The 19,161-nt window shown below is 46.2% G+C and overlaps 1 protein-coding gene across 1 annotated transcript in view; it reads left to right on the forward strand.

Annotated features, from left to right (window-relative positions):
- Positions 1 to 19,161, forward strand: part of LOC144668906 (ras/Rap GTPase-activating protein SynGAP-like) — an 86,842-nt gene that overhangs the window by 47,614 nt on the left and 20,067 nt on the right. Inside the window, exons 4-8 of the mRNA XM_078531376.1 lie at positions 6,890 to 6,978; positions 9,440 to 9,519; positions 11,015 to 11,168; positions 13,245 to 13,343; positions 16,857 to 17,405. Coding sequence (XP_078387502.1) covers positions 6,890 to 6,978; positions 9,440 to 9,519; positions 11,015 to 11,168; positions 13,245 to 13,343; positions 16,857 to 17,405 — 971 coding nt within the window. The remainder of the gene's footprint in view (positions 1 to 6,889; positions 6,979 to 9,439; positions 9,520 to 11,014; positions 11,169 to 13,244; positions 13,344 to 16,856; positions 17,406 to 19,161) is intronic.

Consider the following 19,161-nt stretch of genomic DNA (forward strand, 5'->3'; position numbering starts at 1 on the left):
CTTTGGCTGTAAAATGCTTTGGGATGTCCTGAGGTCCATGAAAGGTGCCATAGAAATGCAAAGCCCTTCTTTCTTGCACTCTGGCTGGGACTATTGGCCTCACTTTTACATAGAGGCCAGTGGAGAGCAGGAACAAGCTGTTTGTGTTTACATAATCCTTCTCCCAATGATGGAATCGCCGACCCCCCCCGACTTCCCTGGCTCCACAACCCTCCCTGGGGTCAGAGAGCTGGGATTCTTTACATTATACGGGAAGCAAAGGGATCCAATGTCCCTCCTCCAGCTACACTCACATGGCTTGAACTATGAGTACGGTACATATGAGAAAGGAAGAGGAGAGAGAACTGCATTTCAAAAATGCCTTTTCCTACCTCCAGGCATCACAAAGTGTTTTGCAACCATTGAAGTACTTTTTTCAATGTGGTCACTGTTGTGATATAAGGCAACTGGCACACAGCAAGATTCCACAAACAGCAACCAGTTAAATGAACGGACAATCTGTATTTTTAGGAGTGTTGATTGTGGGATAAATAATGGTGAGGGGAACAGTGGAGCGGGGGGGCGAACTCTTCTTTGAAATAGTTCATGGATTTTTTTACATCCACCTGAGAGACAGCAGACGAAGCTTCAGCCTCATCGGAAAGACAGCACCCCCGACAGTGCCGCACTCCCTCTGTACTGCATTGGAAATGCCAGCCCTGGAGGGGGGAACTTGAACCCAACCACCTTCTGAGGCGAGGACATTCCGACCTGAGCCGCTGCTGACCTCTCTGGCGAGATGGAGGTTTTTTTTAACCCATAGTTTGATGCAATGTAAGACCTTGGAAGCATCTTGGTTGCTTAGTGTGTGATTATCACTGAAGTGGTACTTCACACATTTTGATAATTACCGGCAGTTCAGTTGTGAATTAGCTCGGTTACCATTCCCCCCACCGCTTTACTTATCATAACTCTTGAGCTGCCTCTGCGATAGTATCTGCAGGACGTGACAGGCTCCACCTCAGAGCCACTTAGATGCAGCATTGTCTGATAAAGATGCTGAGCATGACTTTTCTGATGATTGATACAATCTTTGGCGAGCTGCACTGCTGTCAGCTGATTTATATTAGGACTGGGATAGGTTGTCCTCCTGCCCCCGTGTCCAACTCAGCTTTATCCATCCGATCATGTGGAATTACATCAAGGTCTACAGCACAGAAAGTGGCCGTTCAGCCCACTAACCCATGCCAGCTAACCAGTAACCCTGTTGTTGAGACTCCACACGAGCCTCCGGCCAGCCTATCTCACCCTAGGGAAACTCGACATCCCGGTCCTAAATTAGTAGGCCCGCTTTTCATCCCGAGGGTACTGATCATCCCTCTCCCTGCCGCTGCACCAGCCAATATCTAGCCACATGCGCTGTGACCTGGGAAGCGCTGCCTGGAAGCAGATTCAATAGCAGCTTTTAAAAAGGGATTTGGATAACTATTCTGAAGAGGAGAACTTTGCGGGGGCTATGAGGAAAGAGCAGGGGGGGAGTTGGGGGTTATTGAATAGCTCTTTCAAAGTGCCGGCACAGGCTCAATGGGCCGAATGGCCTCCTTCTGTGGGCCTTTGATTCTGGAACCGTTTCAGCCGTTGCGCTGGGGGGGAGTCTGTAAGAATATCACGAGCATTGTCAGGTTCCTACACATTTCTGTACTGAGTGACTTAATGCAAACAACATGTCGCCCTGAGCCTCCCTGTTATTTTTAAGAACTTGCAGGACTGGCACATTAACTGGCAAATTAAACCTGCCCCAGATCGAGGTGTATCAGCCAATCCTTCAGGGTAAAAGCTGGTGCTGGTGCTGAACACACTCTGTAGTCGGGAGGAAGGACATTTCTCCAGCTTTTAAAATTCTGTCGTATCAAGCTGCCTCAGCTCATCTGCTGCTGAAACCATCACCTAGGCCGTTGTTACCGCTAGATTTGACCATTCCAACGCTGGTCTCCCATGTTCTGCCCTCTGCTGACTCGGTCATGTAAGACTCTGCTGCCTGTGCCCGAGCTCGCTACCATTCACCTGTGGGTGATGGGGATGAGCTACATTAGCTCTTGGTCAAGCAACCCCTCAATTTTAAAATTCTCACCCTCGTTTTCAAATTCCTCCGCGGCCTTGCCCCTCCCTGTCTCTGTGAACTCCCCTCGTCCCTCTGAGATATCACTGCTCCTCTAATTCTGGCCTCTTGTGCACCCCTTGTTTTTCATCGCTCCACTATTTGGCAGCCAAGTCTTCGACTGCTGAGGCCCTGAGCTCTGGAATCCCCTCCCTCTTCCTTTAAAACCCTTCCTTAAACTATCCCGTTGAGGAAGCCTTTGATCGTCCGCCCTAATATCTCCCAGTATGGCTCACCGTCTACTTTTGTTTTCCCCCCATGTGAAGGGCCTCGGGATGTTTAATGACCCTGGAGGCATTATGTAAATACAAGTTGTTGTTGTAGACTTGATCTGGTACAGATGAGCGATATAAAAAACATCTTTGGCTTTGTTTTTCACTGACTTACCCCTGCAGCATGTTGAGAACAGGAAACAGTAGCCACATATCACATGCAACATCATATCACCCAAGTCTCTAAGGGTCCCTTGTGGCACACACCGTATAGATCTCGGGTCCCTAGGAAACACAGGTCAACCAACATCCACATCGAGAGAAAGAGAGTTTGTGTCAGTGTATCTCACGTCGGACCCAAGGAACCAAGCCTACCAAACGCAGAGAAGAAATATAATCAGCTAAATACTGGAATCTGATTTCAAAAAATCAAACCCATGCAGTGTGGGATTCCAGATCCAAATCAAAAGCGTTTGGGTTGACCTAACCCAGTTCCTATCGGGTGCAGGTTAAGTCCACGGCCAGGAATTTACGGCCCCGCTGAACTGAATAGGGATTTAAATGGCTCACTGCATCCAGCGGGTTGGTGGGGGGGGGGGGTGGGGGGGAGGGGGGGTGGTGGGGTTGGGGGGGTAAACACACCGCGGTAGGGCCATAAAATCCTGGCCCATGTTTCAGTAACAGAACATAAAACGTGGACAGGGTTCTGGTTGCCACGTTGTGAAAAGGACGTAGAGACACTTGGAGAGGGTGCAAAAAGAAGATGTCCAAGGATCTGCGAGGTTATATCCACCAGGAAAGGGTCATCAGGCTGGGGTCTTTACCCCCAAAAAAAGAGATGGTTGAGGAGTATCCTAATTTTAAAATCATGAAAGGTTTTGAGAGCAGACAGAGAGAGAGAGAGAGAGAGAGCGTTTCCACTTGTGGAGAAAAGCATAACTTGAGGCCATGAATGTAAAGATAGTCAGCAAGAAAAGAAATCAGACAGGGAATTCAGAAGAAACTTCTTTACCCAGAGAGCGGGGAGAATGTGGAACTTGTTAACCACAGGGTGTGGTTAAAGTGAATAGTATAGATGTATTTATGGGGAAGCTAGTCAAGCCTATCTGAGGGAGAAGGAAATAGAGGGTTAGGATGATAGGTTTAGATGAGGAGGAACAAGCGGAGCATAAATGCCAGCATGCACTGGTTGGGCTGAATGGCCTGTTCCTGTCTATCTATCCCATATAATTCTACATATTAACTACTTGCATTCCAGCCACTGGACAGTTGATAAGAGGAAGGAAGATGTGCTTATGTAGCCTTTCGCAAACCCCCCAAAGGCTTTATAGCCAGTGAAGTACTTTTGAAGTGTAGCCACTGTTATAATGTAGGAAACACGGCAGCCAATCTGTGCATAGCAAGATCCCACAAAACAGCGATGAAATAAATGACTGGATCTTCTTTCCTAGTGAAGCTGTTTGCAGGTCAGGGCATTGGGAGTGGGGAAAATTGGGCTGTTATATTGCTGTGTGAGGAGCTGCTTGTCTGGATTTGGGATTAAAGTCTCCTCTGGGGGTTCAGGAGATTTTGCATTGCACCTAAACCCACGCTGCTGTTGGGATACGATTTTCACGATCCAGCGCTTTCCCTACACTAAGTGAATCGGGAGTACCGACCTCCGTAACCAAGCTCCCGGAATGTGTACCCATTCCCAATCTCACCGCGATGTAGGATATAACTGAAAGGAGAGAGGGGTTTCGAAGAAAGTTATTTGCATCTTAAGCGGGCAGTTTTCTGAATGCCTGCTGAAGGGTCTTACAATTATATCTGTGGAAAAAAAATAATAAAGTACAAATTTGGTAATGGCTGAGTCTGTTTCTTAAGTAAAGAATTTATATAGCGCCTTTCATGACCTCAGGCTATTCCAAAGCACTCTACGCCCAATGAAGCATTTTTGGGACGTGGTCACTGTTATGATGTAGAATGATAATCGGACCATAGCGTTCATGAGCAAGAGTAGGCCAGCTGACCTCTGGATCCTGCTCTGACACTCTATGGCTGATCTGATTGTGGTCTCAACTCCAATTTCAGTCTTCCTGCCCATAGCTCTCGATCCCTTGTCTATCAAAAATCTAACTCAACCTTAACTAAACTCAATGACCCCCAGCCTCCGCTGTTCACTGGGGAAGAGAATTCCACAGACCCTCTGATGAGAGAGGAAAAAAAAATTCTCCCCATCTCCGTCTTAAAAGGGAGACGTCTTATAATATGATAAGTAATAGTTTTGCTTCAGCCCCATCGTGTAATAGGCAGCTTCATGCCCAATTAATAATTTACAATGAAGACCGGAATCACTGTCATGCTTAGCTTGTTGGAGCTGGACCGTGGTCAGGAATCGCACTCTGGACCTGGGATTATCCAGAACCAATGCCACAGGGGGTCTGGCAGCTCAGTTTGACGTCATTTAGCAGGAGACCTGTTAGGCAGCTGCCATGCACAAAGTGAACTTTCCTCAGTTACTATTATGTCCAAGTTGGTGCATTAAAGTTGGGTGACACAAGGCAATTGGTTGTCACTGAACAAAAACTAGCATGAGATTGTGTCACACCGGAGTTGCAGCCTATTTCATTTAGTTGGTGACATGAACCTCTGCATTATTTAATGCAGTTGCACATTTCCATTAAATGATGAGTTCCAGTTCTCCATGTTCGAGGAGCTGCTCCTTTACAGGACCATAAAATTCTCATTCTTTTTCCCAAGTCCCATTCTGCCTTGCCTCTCCCTATCTCTGTCATCCCCTCCAGCCCCACAGCCCTCCAAGATCTCTGCACTTCTCCAATTCTGGCTTCTTGCGCATCCCCAATTTTAACCTCTCCACGATTGGCAGCCAATACCTTCAGCTGCCTTGGCCACAAGCTCTGGAATTCTCTCCCTAAAGCTGTTTGACTCTCCCCCTCTCTCTCTCTGACTCTCCACCTCTCTCTCTCTCTGACTCTCCACCTCTCTCTCTCTCTGACTCTTCACCTCTCTCTCTCTCTGACTCTTCACCTCTCTCTCTCTGACTCTTCACCTCTCTCCATCTGACTCTTCACCTCTCTCCATCTGACTCTTCACCTCTCTCCATCTGACTCTTCACCTCTCTCTCTCTGACTCTTCACCTCTCTCTCTCTCTGACTCTTCACCTCTCTCTCTCTCTGACTCTTCACCTCTCTCTCTCTGACTCTTCACCTCTCTCTCTCTGACTCTTCACCTCTCTCTCTCTCTGACTCTTCACCTCTCTCTCTCTGACTCTTCACCTCTCTCTCTCTGACTCTTCACCTCTCTCTCTCTGACTCTTCACCTCTCTCTCTCTCTGACTCTTCACTTCTCTCTCTCTCTGACTCTCCACCTCTCTCTCTGACTCTCCACCTCTCTCTCTCTGACTCTTCACCTCTCTCTCTCTGACTCTTCATCTCTCTCTCTGACTCTTCATCTCTCTCTCTGACTCTTCACCTCTCTCTCTGACTCTTCACCTCTCTCTCTGACTCTTCACCTCTCTCTCTGACTCTTCACCTCTCTCTCTCTCTGACTCTTCACCTCTCTCTCTGACTCTCCACCTCTCTCTCTCTGACTCTTCACCTCTCTCTCTCTGACTCTTCATCTCTCTCTCTGACTCTTCATCTCTCTCTCTGACTCTTCACCTCTCTCTCTGACTCTTCACCTCTCTCTCTGACTCTTCACCTCTCTCTCTGACTCTTCACCTCTCTCTCTCTCTGACTCTTCACCTCTCTCTCTCTCTGACTCTTCACCTCTCTCTCTCTGACTCTTCACCTCTCTCTCTCTGACTCTTCACCTCTCTCTCTCTCTGACTCTTCACCTCTCTCTCTCTCTGACTATTCACCTCTCTCTCTCTGACTCTTCACCTCTCTCTCTCTGACTCTTCACCTCTCTCTCTCTGACTCTTCACCTCTCTCTCTCTGACTCTTCACCTCTCTCTCTCTGACTCTTCACCTCTCTCTCTCTCTGACTCTTCACCTCTCTCTCTCTCTGACTCTTTACCTCTCTCTCTCTGACTCTTCACCTCTCTCTCTCCGACTCTTTCACCTCTCTCTCTGGCTCTTCACCTCTCTCTCTCTCTCTGACTCCTCATCTCTCTCTTTGAATCTTCACCTCTCTCTCCTCCTTATAGACATTCCTTAAAATCTACCAGGCTTTTGGTGGAGTGATACAAATCGGGGAAGCGAAGGAGGCCAGAATTGGAAGGAGCGTGGATGCCTCGAGGGTTGTAGGTCTGGAGGAGGTTACAGAGATGGAATGGAGTGAGGCCATGGGCAAGAATTGAAAACAAGGGTGAAAATATTTGGATAATTGAGGCATTGCCAGACGCCAGTGTGGGTCAGCGAGCACAGGGATAATGGGCAAACAGGACTTGGTGCAAGTTTGCAGATTGTGTCTACGGCTTAGGGCCGTGGGAGGGAATCATTCCAAAGGGAGTCCAAATGGGAATATGTTACTGGCAAAAGGGTGGCAAGCCCTCTGCAACAGGACTTCTCTTTAATGAATCTTTCTGTTTCCTCAGAGCCTGTCCCTGGTAAAAAGAGCCCCTCCACGGTGAGAAAATTGGAAAGGAGTGGAGGCACCAGTGAAGGTCCAGTCAACAATGTGAAGGTAAATACTCACCATTGTGCATCTGTCCCACACATGGCACCATCAGTACAGGGAAGTCTCTCCTGTTCTCGCTTTGCCTTGCGTCGGTTTTTATTGCTCATTTTGGCTGTTTATCAGCAGGGAAACAATACAGCTGAACAGGAGGCCGATCGTCCCGCCTTACTGCTTCTTTAGAAGGACTATCCAATTAGTCCCACTCTCCAGCTCTTTCCCTATGTCCCTGCACATTGTCTCCCTTCAAGTATGTATCCAATTTCCTTTCGAAAGCTCCTCTTGAATCTGCTTCCACCGCCTTTTCAGGCAGCACATTCCAGATCACAACTTGCTGCATAAAAAAAAATTCCCCACAGCATCCCCTCCCCCCCAACCCCCTGGTTCTTTTGCCAATCATCTTAAGTTTGTCTCCTTTACTTTCCGACCCTCCTAACGTTGGAAACAGTTTCTCCCCGATCCACTCGAATAAAAACCCTTGGTGATTTTGAATGTCTCCAATAAATCTCCCCTTAGCCTTCTCTGCTCTAAAGAAAACGACCCCAGCTTCTCCAGTCTCTCCACACGAACTGAAGTCCCTCATTTCAGGTGTACCGTTTTTGTTTCGATGTTTTCTGCTTAAAAATTCAGGTCAGATCAAATATTTGACCATCCCTAGAGAAGCCTCTATCTCTAGGCTCAACTTTGCTATTTGGGCCTGGAGACATTTTCCAACACACCCTGGGGAGAGGTAGGACTGGATTTTTATCCTAGAGGTGGGTAGCGGGAGTCGGGAGGTTTTTCCCTCAATAAGCTGGCCTAGGTCGGGAGTTCAGGGCTTCCAACCTGGGCTCACGACCCACACCAACCCGCGCCCTTATCCCACCTTGACAAAAGTTAGGGGTATTGGGAATGGGGACAACAATCCCGGGACTGCGTCCCAGCCAGCATTTTGAAAGGTCTGGGGAATCTCCCTGACTCTGCAGAAATAGTCTCTTGGATTTACTTCATCTCTATGTGTGTGTGTGTGTGTGTGTGTGCGGCGCACATATACATCTATTCACACATACATTTATATCTTTTATGCATTTCCCCTCAGATATTTCAAAATCATTGCTCTAACATTCTCATTGTGGGGAGATTTCCATTACTGCCATGCATTCTCATGCAACGAGAAGCTTTTTTGTGGGTTACCAAGTCTTATTTTTTTAGCTACGTTGTGCTGATCGTACAGGAAGCCATTGCTGTACTTCTGGTTTTATTGGCCACTTGAGTAATGGATTTCGGTGGAAAGTACATCATCCGACTCCAATCCTCAGAGGTCAAAGAGCTGACATGCGTGAGTGTTGATTGTGTTTCAAGGGGAACCTTAAATCCAGCGTCAACCCACTGACCCCACTTCACTATTTCCCAGCTGACTCGAATGACCGCAGGTGTGTGCAAAGTGTTTCTATAAACGGGATGAGGTTAAAAAGGCAATCGATCCAAAGAAGAATGCCGGAGACTAATCCAGGCTGTTTACCACTGTGGTCCCCACAGCACCAGAAGCTCTTTAGTTAGGGAGAACTCTGCCAATATCTCCCTCGCCAACCCCCACTCTCCCCAGGGACTTCCTGCAAATATCAGCACACTTCTCGGGACCCCCACCTAATATCGACATACTCCTGGGTCCCAGCAAACATCGACATACACTTTCTTTCACACTCTCTCACTCTCTTCCTCTCTGTCTTTCTCCCTCTCTCATTCTCTCTTTCTATCTCCCTTTCTCCTCTCTCCCATTTCCTTCTCCCTCTCTCCCTGTTTCTTGATCTTTCTCTCTTGCTCTCCCTCTCTATACATACAAACGTACAAATTAGGAGTGGAGTAGGCCATTCGGCCCCTTGAGCCTGCTCTGCCATTCAATAAGATCAATAAGGCAGATCTGATTGTGGCCTCAACGCCACTTTCCTGTTTACTCCTGATATCCTTTCACTCCCTTGTTAGTCAAGAATCAATCTACTTCTGCTTTAAAAGTATTCGATGACTCTGCCTCTACCACTCTCTGTGGAAGAGAATTCCACAGACTCATAAACCTCCGAGAAAAAACATTTCTCCTCATCCCCGTCTTAAATGAGAGACCCTTTACTTTTAAGGAAAACAGAAAATGCTGGAAAAGCTCAGCAGGTCTGGCAGCATCTGTGGAGAGAGAAACAGAGTTAACGTTTCGAGTCCGTATCACTCTTCTTCAGAGTCTTCCTCTTCAGACTCTTCCTCAGAACCTTATTTTTAAACCTTGTCCCCTGTGCCGCCTCCTCTCTCTCTCGCCTTCTTCCTCTTCTTGCCTCTTTCTCACACCTTCAGAAGGTTGAAAGTCTACACTCTGTAATTGGGCAGTAAAGTATTCACCAATTCATTTCCATTGGTGCAGTTTGAAATGCTGGAAACCATCGCTCCCTCTGACAGCTGTGCGTGTTTCTGCTCCGTAGAATTAATTCTCTCTTTCCCGTTCTAGAATCTAATCATCAAAAGATGGAAGAGGAAAAGTCAAAGTCAACCAGAAACACCACAGTCTGCAAACAACAAAAGCATCAGGTTGCACAATATTGTTAATGTCTTGTCAAATTACATTGCTAAGGCTTGTTAATGTCAATTACATTGTTGAGGTTAAGAGAAAAAGAAAAAGTGGGTATTAATGGTCTTTCAGCACATATAAACAGGGGACATCTGGGACACTGGGGTCAGTGGGAGGAGAGCTGTGAGACTGAACAAGTCAATAAACTCTCTTAATAAAGAAAAGTTCTGTGTCTTGGTTTCAGCTTCACCAACTGGCTTGGATCTTGTTAACAATTATTTCTTAGACAATGAGGCATCTGTGACTAATATCATCATTAAACACTATGATATTGGGTATAGGGTGGGTTTGAGACAAAACCACCTCTCTTTCAATTGCATTAATCAGATACTTTCACCTTAATTTCTGAAGATCACATAAATGTGACTTCCTTAAACTTTCCCTGAGTGAAACTAACAGTCTCATATTTGTATGGTAGCACAAGTTATAACTACAGGCATTGTATGTTAAAACCTTTCCTAAGACATTCTTCAACCCTCACTACATTGTTCCCTTATGTCACATCTATTGGTCCTTGTAAGAACATAAGAAATTGGAGCAGGAGTAGGCCCATTTAGCCTGCTCCACCATTCAATAAAATCATGGCTGATCTGATTGTGGCCTTAACAGCACTTTCCTGCCTCTCCCATAATCCTTGACAGGTCAACCCAACTTCTCCTGCTCAGAAAGGGAACAATTAAAACCATTGAGCCTCATTCCTACAGGTAGCAAATTGTTGTTAGAGATTTTAAAATAGTTTCCTATTTTTCCTTCTGTCTCTGTTTTCTCTCTCACTCGCAATCCAATCTTTCTTTCCCTCTCTTTCTTTCTCTTTCTGTACCTGATTTGACTCTACTTCACTCCATTTTCTTCTCCCTTGTTCTTTTGATTCCATCTTCATCCTTAAATATTTTTGGTTAAGGAGATAGACTGTTGTTCAGCAAGGTCCCAGATGCCCTGTTGCTCTTGCCCCTGTTATCAGCAAGTTTCTATTTTGTCTTGAGTTTGAGGTTTAGGTGGGGTTTATTTAGGGTTTATCTGTTTCCTGAGAAAGCTACTTTAGTCTGAAATTTGTAAAACCATTCTTGTTTACTTACAGATCTATGTACGTCTCAGTAACTCTACACGAGCTTGTACTTCTGCTTAACCTCCAGATCTCAGTTTCTTACCCATGAGATATTGCATCAACTTTACGTTAGACATTAACTCAGGATCGGGTGTTCCTGATCTTAACCCATTACTCGACATCTCCCCATAAGCCTTTATCTCTATATATACACTCTCCAACAGTTTTGGTGAGAAATAATTTGAGTTGAAAGGTACTGGAAATAGTCCAAACTCACAGCGTTTGTCATGTGATGCTAACTCCAGCAATACCTGGCCCATGGTCTTTGCTTCCCTACACAATTTCAAGATGATAATGAATGATTTTGCCTACTCTCTGATTCTAACCAGCTTCACCCTGCTATGTCCTAGGCGCACCAGTATACAGAGGTTGAGTGAAGCTGTCTCTTATGAGTCCCTGACGGGATCTTTGAACCCAATGGAAACACTCGATTTGACGAATGAGACGAATGTTCAGATCAGACCACTTCACAGTAGTATTCTGGGAGAGAGATACTGCTTCGAGGTAATGGCATTGATGTTTGTGTGTAGTGTACAATCAGTCAAATAGGTGGGGCTTGGGCCATTCACATGACAGGACCTAATGAAGTGCTTGTCAGTTGGGTGGCTGGGATATTTGTATGGCTGCAGCACTTCAGAGGGAAGGTGGCTAGTGTATATGCTCATACATACGCACTGTACATCACAGGCACTGCATTCACTGTCCAACACCAACAGTGTATATCATACACACTGCATTCACTGTCCAACACCAACAGTGTACATCACAGGCACTGCATTCACTGTCCAACACCAACAGTGTATTTCATACACACTGCATTCACTGTCCAACACCAACAGTGTATATCATACACACTGCATTCACTGTCCAACACCAACAGTGTATATCATACACACTGCATTCACTGTCCAACACCAACAGTGTATATCATACACACTGCATTCACTGTCCAACACCAACAGTGTATATCATACATACTGCATTCACTGTCCAACACCAACAGTGTATTTCATACACACTGCATTCACTGTCCAACACCAACAGTGTATTTCATACACACTGCATTCACTGTCCAACACCAACAGTGTATATCATACACACTGCACTCACCGTCCAACACCAACAGTGTATATCATACATACTGCATCCACTGTCCAACACCAACAGTGTATATCATACACACTGCATTCACTGTCCAACACCAACAGTGTATATCATACATACTGCATCCACTGTCCAGCACCAACAGTTTATATCATACACACTGCATTCACTGTCCAACACCAAAAGTGTATATCATACACACTGCATTCATTGTCCAACACCAACAGTGTATATCATACATACTGCATCCACTGTCCAACACCAACAGTGTATATCATACACACTGCATTCACTGTCCAACACCAACAGTGTATATCATACACACTGCATTCACTGTCCAACACCAACAGTGTATATCATACATACTGCATCCACTGTCCAACACCAACAGTGTATATCATACACACTGCATTCACTGTCCAACACCAACAGTGTATATCATACACACTGCATTCATTGTCCAACACCAACAGTGTATATCATACATACTGCATCCACTGTCCAGCACCAACAGTTTATATCATACACACTGCATCCACTGTCCAACACCAACAGTGTATATCATACACACTGCATTCAACGTCCAACACCAACAGTGTATTTCATACACACTGCATTCACTGTCCAACACCAACAGTGTATATCACACATACTGCATCCACTGTCCAACACCAACAGTGTATATCATACACACTGCATTCAACGTCCAACACCAACAGTGTATATCATACATACTGCATTCACTGTCCAACACCAACAGTGTATATCACGGACACTGTATTGTCCAACACCAACAGTTTATATCACACACACTGCATTCATTGTCCAACACCAACAGTGTATATCATACATACTGCATTCACTGTCCAACACCAACAGTGTATATCACGGACACTGTATTGTCCAACACCAACAGTTTATATCACACACACTGCATCCACTGTCCAACACCAACAGTGTATATCATACACACTGCATTCACTGTCCAACACCAACAGTGTATATCACGGACACTGTATTGTCCAACACCAACAGTTTATATCACACACACTGCATTCATTGTCCAACACCAACAGCCACATATATAAAACCCAAATACCTGCACAAGTACAACAACATTGATACGCAAATGTTGCAATGAAAATGTGAGCCTTCCAGTGTATAAGTGAAACTTGGACTATCACTAAAAGGGAATGTTCTCAAATAGAACGTCAATTCCGTTTCCGAAGGAACTGGTATCACAGCAGCTTTGTTCTCACCATCATCCCATATGGAATTTTGAAGAAATGGTGAGGGGAAGTGGTCCAGAGAGGCTTGCTGAGGGACTTTCTGATATTGCGATTTGAAGTGGAGCTGATTATTTGTCATTGGCACTGCGATCTGTTTCACAAGGGAATCTATTCCCTATACAACTGGTCCTTCAGGCAAGTTCATGGTCTCTCACTCGCTCAGATGCTTGAATTCTTTGTATTTCAGGTTATTAACTCCAGAGGGAGCCGATGCTTCGGTTGTACATCTGCTGCAGAGAGAGACAAATGGATAGAGAATCTTCTTCGAACTGTCCAGCCCAACAAGGTAGGAGGGAAAATGGCACAGCTGAGCAATCTGAGCATAAGATGGGGCTTTGGGTGTCAATTATAACCACCAATATTGGCATAGTAGCGCTTAACATGTTTAGAACTCGAACAAGGGACGCATTTTAAAAATAAAGGGTCTCCCATTTCAGTTGGAGATGAGAGGAAATTTTTTCTCTCAGAGGGTCGAGAGTCTTTGGAACTCTCTTCCCCAGAGAGCGATGGAGGCTTGGTCATTTGATATTTTTAAGGCAGAGGTGGATAGATTCCTGACTAAGATGTGAGAGTGACTGCCCTTGACATCAAGGTAGCATTTGACCGAGTGTGGCATCAAGGAGCTCCAGCAAAACTGGAGTCAATGGGAATCAGGGGGAAAACTTTTGGCTGGTTGGAGATATACCTAGCACAAAGGAAGATGGTTGTGGTTGTTGGAGGTCAGTCATCTCAGTTTCAGGACATCACTGCAGGAGTTCCTCAGGGTAGTGTCCTAGGCCCAACCATCTTCAACTGCTTCATCAATGACCTTCCTTCCATCATAAGGTCAGAAGTGGGGATGTTCGCTGACAATTGCACAATGTTCAGCACCATTCGCAACTCCTCAGATACTAAAGAGTCCATGTCCAAATGCAGCAAGACCTGGACAATATCTAGGCTTGTTGACAAGTGGCAAGTAACATTCGTGCCACACAAGTGTCAGGCAATGACCATCTCCAACAAGAGAGAATCCAACCATCGCCCCTTGACATTTAATGGCATTACCATCACTGAATCCCCCACTATCAACATCCTGGGGGTTACCATTGACCAGAAACTGAACTGGACTAGCCATATAAATACTGTGGTTACAAGAGCAGGTCAGAGGCTAGGAATTGTGCAGCGAGTAACTCACCTCCTGATTCCCCAAAGCCTGTCCACCATCTACAAGGCATAAGTCAGGAGTGTGATGGAATACTCCCCACTGGATAAGTGCAGCTCCCACAACATTCAAGAAGCTTGACACTGTCCAGGACAAAGCAGCCCGTTTGATTGGCACCACATCCACAAACATTCACTCCCTCCACCACCGATGCACAGTAGCAGCAATGTGTGTACCATCTACAAGATGCACTGCAGGAATTCACCAAGGCTGCTTAGACAGCACCTTCCAAACCCACGACCACTACCATCTAGAAGGACAAGGGCAGCAGATAGATGGGAACACCACCACCTGGAAGTTGCCCTCCAAGTCACTCACCATCCTGACTTGGAAATATATCGCTGTTCCTTCACTGTCACTGGGTCAAAATCCTGGAACTCCCTCCCTAACAGCACTGTGGGTGTACCTACACCACATGGACTGCAGCGGTTCAAGAAGGCAGCTCACCACCACCTTCTGAAGGGCAACTAGGGATGGGCAATAAATGCTGGCCCAGTCAGCGATGCCCACATCCCATGAATGAATAAAAAAAAAACAAGGGAGTCAAAGGATATGAAGGGGTAGGAAATTTAGGCTTGTGGCCATGATCGGATCATCCATGATCTTATTGAATGGCAGAGCAGGCTCAAGGGGCCAAATGTCCTACTCCTGCTCCTAAATTGTATGTTCGTATACTTGTACAAAATGGTCTGTGTAAGTTCCATATAATCAGGTTAAGATCTAGTTTACTATAGCAGGTAGAGAGTTTAGTTAGGGTTTTTGGGCAGAGTGTAGAAGAAGTGAGTCTGATGGGCTGAATGACCTCCTTTCTTGCCCCTTATATGTTCTCAATTTTTAATATTTCTCTGTCACTCATTAATCATTCCAACTAGGATGGCTCTAGCAAAGCGGTTTCATTTAATTGTTTTCTGACTTCTCGGAATGATTTATTATCCCTATAGGTACTTGGCGTTCTACAATGTAAAATGTAAGAACCAAGTTCTAAAGGTCGATAGCAATTCATTATCAGATTATCTGTTATCAGATGTTACAGCTTGCCCTTTTCACAGTGGAGAAGATATTTGTCTGGGAGAATCTAATACCAGAGGCCATGAGTATAATATAGTCACGAATAAATCCCATTGGGAGTTCGGAGAAACTTCTTTACCCAGAGAGGGGTGAGAATGTGGAACTCCCTACTTAGAGGGACTGGTTGAGGTGAACAGTATAGATGTATTTATGGGGACCGCGATTTCGCACTGGCGGGCTTTATAATGCTGATGCTTTATAAGGCTCTGGTCAGACCACATTTAGAATATTGTGAGCAATTTTGGGCCCCGTATCTCAGGAAGGATGTTCTGGTCCTGGAGAGGGTCCAGAGGAGGTTCGCGAGAACGATCCCAGGAATGAAAGGCTTAACATATGAGGAACGTTTGAGGACTCTGGGTCTATACTCAATGGAGTTTAGAAGGATGAGGGGGGATCTGATTGAAACTTACAGAATACTGAAAGGCCTGGATAGAGTGGACGTGGGGAAGATGTTTCCAATAGTAGGAGAGACTAGGACCCGAGGGCACAGCCTCAGAGTAAAGGGAAGACCTTTTAGAACAGAGATGAGGAGAAACTTCTTTAGCCAGAGAGTGGTGAATCTATGGAATTCATTGCCACAGAAGGCTGTGGAGGCCAGGTTATTGAGTGTATTTAATACCGAGATAGATAGGTTCTTGATTGGTAAGGGGATCAAAGGTTACGGGGAGAAGGCGGGAGAATGGGGTTGAGAAACTTATCAGCCATGATTGAATGGCGGAGCAGACTTGATGGGCCGAATGGCCTAATTTATGCTCCTATGTCTTATGGTCTTACGGTCTCAAACGCGAGCGGGCGGGAAGGGGGTGGAGGAAGGCGAGCTTTGCACATGCACGCGAGCGAGCGCCGAATAATCTGCCTCAGGGAGATGAAGGGACATAAAAAAAGATTTAAAAAATAAAAAATGTAACCAACCATGTCCCCTCATGTGACTCTGTCTGTCACATGAGCAATGATGGTTATTCGTTCAATTTTAAAACTCTTATTTTATTATTATTATTTGCTTTTGGGAACCTTATCCTGCCCATGGATGAGGTTTCCAAAGAAAAACAAATGTCGAAGTTAATTGATTATTTAATGGCCTTAACAGGCCTTTTGGTTGTTGGCGGGCATGCCACCGATTCTGGCGTGTGTGCCCGCTGACTCGAACTATCGCGCCACTGCATTGTTGACATTGCCATGCCCGGCAGAGGTCAGCGTGGGTCATCTTGCGCTCACGTGGGTTTGGTGCGCACCCGCCCGCCCACCGAGCGAAAATTTCTGCCCGTGAGGGAGAAAGGAAAGGTAGACTGAGGAGGTGCGATGAAGTAGTGTGGGGGGAGGTTTGTGTGAAGGATGGATCCGTTGGGCTCATTGGCCTGTTTCTGCGCTGTACATTCTGCATAATTCCATGCCAAAGCGTTGACTGTCTTCAGGTGAGATTTCCAAAGTTACTTGGTTGGATGCAAAGTGCTTTCAGGTGTCCTGGGCGCTATAGAGATGCAGTCTTTTGTTTGATGACCTCTCATGTATGGCTGTTCCATTGTTTTTCAGGATAACTGTGAGAGGGTGGAGAACATGCTGAGTCTTTGGGTGAACGAGGCCAAGGACCTGACCCCCAAGAAGAAATACTTCTGCGAGCTGCACCTCGACGGCTACCTCTACGCACGGACGACCAGCAAGGTCAGCAACGAGGAACTCTTCTGGGGCGAGCACTTTGAGTTCAACAATCTGCCCCCTACAAAGGAAGTCACCTTGCATCTCTTCAGGGATGAGGATAAGAAGAGGAAAGAGATGATCGCCCTTGGTTCCGTCACCCTCCCTCTCGCCGAGGTCACCGGCCGCCAACACGTGGAGAAGTGGTACAACGTCACCAGTCAGCCCGTAAACAAGGGGAAGACGGTGCTGCCAACCATACGCATTAACCTGCGTTACCAGAACATCAAGGTCTTACCAATGATACACTACAAGGAGTTTGCAGAGTACCTCATCGGTCACTATACCACTCTGTGCACTGTGCTGGAGCCAGCCCTGAAGGTGAAGGATAAGGAGGAGGTGGCCTCTGCCTTGGTCCATGTTCTACAGAGTGTCGGAAAAGCCAAGGTAAAGCAGGTCACTCGGTCGCTCTTCCTGGATCCTGTTGCCTTTTGAGTGGAGCAGAGCGGTCGCTCTGGAGGATCTTGGTGTCACTGCACTATTGTAAATCGGAACTGCATGCCTCATTGGCGTGTTCCTCAGCTTCCTCTAACCTTACCCAACGGTCAGGGCATTGGGATTATTTTTACCCTGCTCGCGTCGAAGAGGATGGATTAGGTGACTAGTTAAAGCTCCTTCTATGTTAAGCACGTTGTCTGAAAGCCCCACTTTAATACCTGGGTGCACAGCTCTGGCAAGAGAATCAGAGGGAGAAAGGAGGAGAATTTTTTTTACAGGGCAAGTTGTTGCGATCTTGAACACACTGCCTGAAAGGGCGGTGGAAGCAGATTCAATAGCAACTTTCAAAAGGGAATTGTATAAATACTTGAGAAATAAAATAATTTGTTGGGCTACTTGGAAAGAAGGGGGTGTGGTGCAGTGATAGTGCCCCTACCTCTGGGCCAGAAGCTCCAGGTTCAGGTCCCACTTCAGGACTTGATGGCCAAGGAAGATGTGTCCATAATGTGGCCAAAACAGGTTGATTGTCAGCCTGTAAATTCTTCCAATAGGCTTGATGGCAGGCGGTAAGAGTGGGAGAGTTTCCTGGTCAGTCAGACTGTGGAAGGCAATGGCAAACCACTGCAGTACTTTACCCAGCAGAATCATGGACCAATCCAATGGACGTCCATGGTCACCAACACCCTCTTAGGACATGGTACCTGGAGGAGGAGGTGGATGTGGGAAGAGCAGGGGAGTGGGACTTATTGGATAACTCTTTCGAAGAGCTGGCTCAGAAATTATGGACCAAGTAGCCTCCTTCTGTGCTGTAACATTCAAGGATCCTATGATAGCCATTTCCCAGACTATCAATTTTATGGTCTCTTTACTAATTAGCATTACTTTATGTGTAACATTGTTCTTTTTTCCACCAAGGACTGGGTTGATTCTGGCTCAACACACCCTCCCAGAGCAGTCAGAGCTAGACTTGAACCTTGGGCCTGGCTGTGAGGTGATAGCTCTCTGACTTGCCTTGTTCCCAGATTCATCATCCCCATTGATTTTATTCCGGGGTTAGCTGGGAACTTGTAGCCCATGGATCAAATAGTTGGACAAATCCCAGGCAGGTGCTGCAGCCAGAGTCCCAGTTGGAGGCTGATAGCTGAGGTTTTCACCAAGGTCAAAACAGAGCCAGGATAAGTCAAGAAGTAATTGGCCCACAGACACCAAACTTTGGTGTCGAAAGCCTTTGTGTTGAAGCATTTCCTACATTAAAGGTGCTATGTAAATGCACATGGTTGTTGTGCTTTTGTCCCTTTGCTCAACATGCTGACAAGGCTGGGGGTACAGCTCCAAAGTGATCCAAATGTAGACAATGAATGGCACTAGGGGCTTTCCTCATTCGGAGAGCCGGTGCGGACACAATGGGCCAAATGGCCTCCTTCTCTGCTGTAACAATTCTGTGATTCTGTGAGCTGAGGTTTGGGGGCTGGAGCAGCCTATCCAGTGGAGCAGGGGATCAAAGCTGAGCTGGATATCCAGGGCAAACGACTGGATAGTTACCACAAGGAGGGACTGCAGCTCTTCTACCCACCCTGGAGCCTGCAGAGATGTAACAACTGGAGTAAGTGTCTCAGCACAAGGTAGGAATGGAATTGGGGTCTATACCGCTACAGCCACCTACTTATCATAGGGAACCTTACATCTACCATAGTCTAGGAGACCT

The sequence above is a fragment of the Cetorhinus maximus genome, chromosome 28, assembly GCF_964194155.1.
Source record: "Cetorhinus maximus chromosome 28, sCetMax3.hap1.1, whole genome shotgun sequence".
Taxonomy (NCBI): domain Eukaryota; kingdom Metazoa; phylum Chordata; class Chondrichthyes; order Lamniformes; family Cetorhinidae; genus Cetorhinus; species Cetorhinus maximus.